This window comes from Vicia villosa, linkage group LG3 (genome assembly GCF_029867415.1).
Source record: "Vicia villosa cultivar HV-30 ecotype Madison, WI linkage group LG3, Vvil1.0, whole genome shotgun sequence".
NCBI lineage: Eukaryota > Viridiplantae > Streptophyta > Magnoliopsida > Fabales > Fabaceae > Vicia > Vicia villosa.
Genome location: NC_081182.1, coordinates 79,858,422 through 79,864,882, shown reverse-complemented (window position 1 = coordinate 79,864,882; position 6,461 = coordinate 79,858,422). Strand labels below are relative to the sequence as shown.

General features: G+C 30.0%; 1 protein-coding gene across 1 annotated transcript; it reads left to right on the top strand.

The window, feature by feature from the left end:
- Positions 1-2,762: 2,762 nt before the first annotated feature.
- LOC131662014 (uncharacterized) lies at positions 2,763-3,985 on the top strand. The gene is made up of 2 exons (XM_058931684.1): positions 2,763-3,298; positions 3,484-3,985. Exons 1-2 carry the CDS (start codon positions 3,223-3,225, stop codon positions 3,639-3,641), a joined length of 234 nt encoding a protein of 77 aa, XP_058787667.1. The 5' UTR covers positions 2,763-3,222; the 3' UTR covers positions 3,642-3,985.
- Positions 3,986-6,461: the final 2,476 nt, after the last annotated feature.

The window sequence follows — 6,461 nt, the reverse complement described above, 5'->3', positions numbered from 1 at the left end:
GAGAAAGGGACATCGTATGCATTGCCGATTCGATGTCCGTTGGAGTTGTTGTTGCATAGGCTTGCTGCTGCTGTGGTCTCGGGCCTAATACCCCAGGCTGTCTTGGCTTAGGTTGATGAGCCCATGGTTGAGTTGGGTAAGGACATGGAGGCATGGCCCAAGGAGCTTGCATCAACGCCCACCAAGGAGGTTGAGTCCACTGCTGCTGATTCCAATGCTGTCCACCACCACCGGTCTGACTACCCCAGCGGTTGTTGCCGCGACCACCACTAGCTTGGCTGTTACCGCCGCCATTATTTTTGTTACGGTTTTTGGGATTGTTGCGGTTTTTGTTGATCTTTGCACGACCATTGGAATTATTGCTTTGATGTGGTGGTTGAAAAGAGGAACCAGCATCAGGAGCATAATTATTAGCAACAAGGGCAGTAGAACCAGAATCTTGCTTTGCTCGCTCCAAAAGTGTGGTCTCCTCCAATGCAAGTTTGGACCGAGCCGTAGCAAAGGTAGGTAAGGTCTTCTTGTTCTGCATCACGGTGACAAAATTTGAGTATTGTTCTGTCAAGCCTTGAAGCATTTTCAGAACAATACTGTGATCACTGACCGGAGCTCCGACATTGGCTAGTTGATCGGCAAGACTTTTAAGACGATTGCAATAAGCATTTGTCGTCGAAAAATCAGCAAGGTTTGTGTTGGTAAATTCCTTATTAAGGTACATAGCCCGTGAATTTTTATTGTCTTGAAAAAGATCAGCAACACTTTTCCAAGCATGTTCAGCCGAGTCATCGTCAATGAGAATGGAGGTGAGGATGTCGGAAGAGATCGTGGCATAAATCCACTGCAAGACCACTGCATCAAGACGCTTCCAGAGAGCGAGATCGTCGGCTTTGTTCTTCTCATATGCAGCCTTCGCCTCTGCATCAGTAGGAAGGATGATATGTTCAAGCACGTCATGGACTCGTGCTTGAACTTTGAATAACGCCGACCATGAGCGGTACTGCCCAGATTCTAAATCCAACGTGATAGGAATAAGGGATTTCACATTGGTGATAGACAAGGCAGGATGGAATTTTTGAGTTTCAGACATGGTTTTCACATTAGGTGATGATGTTTCAGACATGGTAATTAGAAAAGGATTGCGGAAGCAAGTGAAAGGAAAGGGTGAGGACTCGTGATACCATAAAACAATATAATTCCTTGATCTTTCTATTCCATGATCAATCAATATATATACAAGAATTCATAGCTGTCATTCTATAACAGAATGCTCATCTCAAGGATATATCTATGGTAACTAATACTATATGGTCAACACCAAATAATACTCATTAATATACAATAATATACAATAATATACAATCAATAATAAATCCAAACTAATAATGATTATTGCCTATTCTATCATAAATTTTATAAAATTATCTAAAACTATCTATAAATACTTTTTAGCTTTGACAAATTGACAATACTATGATACAAGGCATACATTGAAAATATTATATATAATATGAATATATAAAAGCATAATACTAATGTGCCAAACCTCCTTATTAGTCTTAAAATTTACATTAAATATAATACTTCTTACTTTTTAAAGGAATTGCCAACTCGATTGCTAAGCAAAATTTGGTAAAATAATACTGTAACAGTATTAATTATATTAATATTTATTTTTTGTGGTTGCACAATTTTTTTAAATTATGTAGAGTGAAAATGAAATACTCTTCAAATCGAAATAAATTCTTTAGAATGAAATGTATCAATAAATAAAAGTGTAACAAATAAAATTGATTGATTAAATTAATACATGTGTGAAAGATTAAAGTTAGATTTAAAATAAACAATTCTGAATTTTTCATTAAAAAAAAACAATTTTAAATTTATAATATAAAACTGATTTATAACAACAAATTGGTTCTGGACAAATTTATAAGTAAAAACTGATTCTAAACCTTTTATAAATAAAAATTAATTTTAAACTAATTTAAAATTGAATTGAAATAGATTTAATAATTAACTGATTTTTTTATTAAAGTGATTTTTAAAAACTGGACTGAACTATTAATATGGTTCAGTTCAATGCATTTCATGAACTATGAACACATTTAATCTATATTGATTCATTTCTTATAGATTTTATAAAAATAATCTGATATTTATTAATGTAAAATTTACTTTTTAGATATTTAAAGAAAAAATAATGTTGCAACAAAAGATGACGAGATTTATAAAAGATAAAGACAGGTTTCTGAAAAAATATGTTTAGATAAAAATGTAAGATTTTTATTCACATACAATGATTACACTTGGCCTTTATATTTAAAATGTTGACTTAAAACTTAAAATCTATAATAACCGACTTAATTAATCAACTAATTAACTAAATCCAATATAGCTAACTAAATCTAATCTAACTAACAACTAGTTACAACAACTCATTTGTAGTTTAGATCAATATTCAATACAACAACAATGAAAACTATATATTTTATGTTTGTTAACCGAAATTAAGAAGCTATTTTGATTATAAAAAAAAAAAACTGTTGTTTTAGAATAAGACAGAAAATAATGATCTCAAAGTCAAACTCTAAATTATCATTAACCTTCTCTTCTAGATCTAGTAGAATAAGACAGAAAAATTTATATATAAAAAAAAAAAAAAACATTTAACTAGCTCAAGATTTGGATTTGTGTCTAGTCTCATAAATTGCCTATATAAAGACTAACAAGTCATTACTATTTGTCAGTATATAAATGTAGAATTCACCTTACCCTATGTTATAAGATTGGACCCCCTTACAATTCTCCTGTATACAAGGAATGGAGCCCCACCTCTCCTCAAAACATGTTTCTTTGTTTTCTCTTCCTCTTCTCTTTTACTCTAACCCTTTCACTTTGTGTATTTTTAATAGCTAAATGGCAAAAAATTTGAGGGACACTAAGGGAATGGAACCCTTCACTTGGATCCTGTATTTGAAGCAAAAAGTGTTGTCATTTTCAAGGAGGACAAAGTAGGAGACATTGATTTGAACCTAAATTCACAACAAAAAATTTTCTTGTCTTTCACAAATTATAATACACTCTCTTGCCAATTACTACTACTTAACTTAACTCCTTCCCTATAAAAAGCTCCTACTAGACCATATCTTATGCAACTTCAAAATTTCATAATTTTTATACTTTAGCCATAGAATACAAATTCCTAGAGTTTAGAGTAATTTAGATATGGCTATTGCTCCAAACAAACGTCTTCTTCTTATTGCATTTTTGTTGCTTTTCTTCATCTCAACCACAACTCAAGGTAAGCTTAGTTCCACTTTAGACTAAATTCTCTGCAGATAGCTGTTGTATGATACAATAGTCGTAAGAACGGATCTAACGGTTCTCGCATTTATTGTATCATACAATAGATGCAAAGGATTCATATTCGTTTCAAATAAAAGTTTTGTCATATTTATGTAAGTTTTTTCTTTTGGTTTTTTGCAGCTAGAAACTTGAGAGAGATCAAAGAAGGGGGTGAAAAGAGTCTAAGTAGTGAGTTTAATCCAAATCATGAAGAGACACAAACACAAGTAAAAAATGATGATTTGTTGGATACAATGGACTACACACCTGCATCAAAGAATCCACCAATCCATAATTAAAGTTCCACTAGTTTTTTCTTCTTCTTATAGAACAATTTTTGGTAGAAAAAAAAAAAAAGCACAAATCATAGTGCTTAATTACCCTGCAATTCTATCTATGAGCTTCAATGTATAGACATATTTTGAACTTTGAAGATAGGAGGATAATGAAATCCACACATAAATCACAGATATTTGTGGAGGAGAAAGCACTAGTTTAGTTGATGCTTAATCATATATTTAGAATTCATCACTTGTAAATATATAGTTTTTGAAGTTATGAGAATTTGAGGGAGCATATAGTATATACATATATGATTTGTCAAAGTTTTATGCAGCACCAGAAGGTGAAAATTTCTTGGTCACCATATTGTTCTCAATATGTTTTACCTTACCTTATCCTTATCTAGTATGAAAAGTCTTGAGTGAGTTGCTTAGTCAAACACTAGTTGCATCTAGATGAATAAAATAATAAAAGATGCAATAAAATTTATACACTTTTTATGTGTTTGTTTCTAAGGGATTTTGCATATATAAAGCTTCTTTTATGATCTCAACAAGTAGTTGCTTTCATTATTGGCTGTTTTATTACTTTATTATGAACTCACTTCATGTCTCCAATAATTATGGAATAATTGAGTTTGAGTTGGGTAAAAAAAAGGGGGCAGGGAATTAGAAAAATAGTTAGGCATTGTTGTCAGATTCTTATGATATTTAGTTACACCACTCCAATATGGTTAAGACTAGAGCTTATAAAATGGATTAGCTTATGGTCTGTTAGGGCCGGAAAATTATAGAATTTAGGCCTTAAAATTAGAGTTCATATTTTCCAGCGCCGTTTTAGTCCAGCTCTAAAAAGTTCGCTACCCATTAGAGCTAGCCCATCAGACCCGCGTAATTATAAAAAAAATTTAAAATATATATCTATATTTTTTTAACTCTAAAATAGCACATTGATTTTTTTCACTTCACTAATTTTTTTCTCTATTCTATTCAATCTTTGTCTTCTAAATATTATGCATTAATATAATCAACATTCTTTCATCATATTATATTAATTTTTCTCTTAAGTTAAATATTCAAATATTATTTTATACAATTTAAACATATATTTTATTTAGAAACACATTATAGTATTTAAAAGAGATAATATAGTACTTTAAAATGTATTATACTTAAAATAATATAATTTTTAATTATAATTATAATAAATATTATGAAATTTTTTATTTTTATTTTTTAAATAAAAAAAACCCGTTTAGGACCAGGTAGCCTGAAGTCCATCTAGGGCCGAGCTCGAGTAGTAATTATCGAGCTCATATTACACAGGGCCTTTTTGGCCCAGCCTTAAAAAGCTCAGGTCTGACCAGGGCCCGCCCGTTTAAGGCCGAATAGTCTATTTTAACATCTTTAGTTAAGACTTTATAAGCCTAATATGGCAGGTTGTTTTCGTAAAATGAAAGTAGATTAGTTTATTTTATTTTCCCAAAAGTATAATTACATGTCATTAAAGATTTGAAAGAGAGTTTAACTATTTAAAATAAAGTATTGGTAATGAATGTAAAAATTAATGGGAGACAAAGAGAAGAAGTCATATGAGAGCGCCACGAATTAAGTGGTGGTATTTGAAGAATAAAAAGAAAGTTATAACGCAAAATTTTGGAGAGAGAGTTTGGACAAACACAAGGAAGTGTAGATGATATGTGGAATAAAATGATTCAAACGATTGGAAAAGTGATTAAAGAGACTTTGGGAGACTCAAGAGATTTTGTACCCGTGGGTAAAAAATTGTGGTGGTAAAATAAAAAAAATGTTATTCATACACCAAATGTTATACCTACATCGTAGACACTATTCACAAATACGTGAACAATGTTTTCATTTTTTTTAATATATTTTTTTCCAAAATTACTTTGTTTAATGAAATGTTAAAACTTGGTTAATACAGTTCAAAGTTTGGTTAATATATATTTTGATATAAAAAAATTCATATGACTTTGGTTAATCGTATTTATAAAATTGGTTAATACAATTCATAACTTGGTTAATGAGTTCTCAAACATAAAGAAAATATTAAACAGTAAATAAAATTGGTTAATGTAGTGTAAATGTTGGTTATATTATTCATAATTTAGTGTCAGAATATGGTTAATAGTCTGTATTTTACTGGTTAATGAAGTAATGAAAGTGGTTAATGAATTATAAGTAAAATTTGGTTATTGACTTATATTTTTATGGTTAATACAGCTGTGAAGTTGGTTAATGACACAATCTTATATTTGTATTATAAAATAAATTTTTAAAATAAATATTTTTCTAAAAAAAATATTTTATTAAAAAATATTGTTCACTGTATAAATACGGTAAACAGTGTATACGATGTAGGTAGTGGTGTAAAAAAAGGGTGTAAGAATAGCAAAGCTGGTAAAATAAAAGTGTTCAGACTAAAATTAGAGTAAAAAACAATTATTTTAAAGAATGGTGTAGGTGTAAAAATGTCGAAACATAGAAAAATTATAAGAAAGCACACACACAGAGGATCAAATGATACCAATGTGTCACACTTAGAAACATGACACCTCTGATAATTCTTTATTACATATCAGTATAACAAAACCTACTATTGGATTGAAAGGTATTATCATATAGATCATGTATATAAAATTTAACATCAATAAAAAATGATTTGATATGTTAAAGAGAAAGATTAGAACAAATGTTTTACAAAACTTCATGAAAACCGTTAATTTTGAGCATTCTTAAAACAATTCTTTTTTACTCTAAATATACTTTGAACACTTTCATTTGACCACCACAATTTTTCATTCCTAATTCCAATGT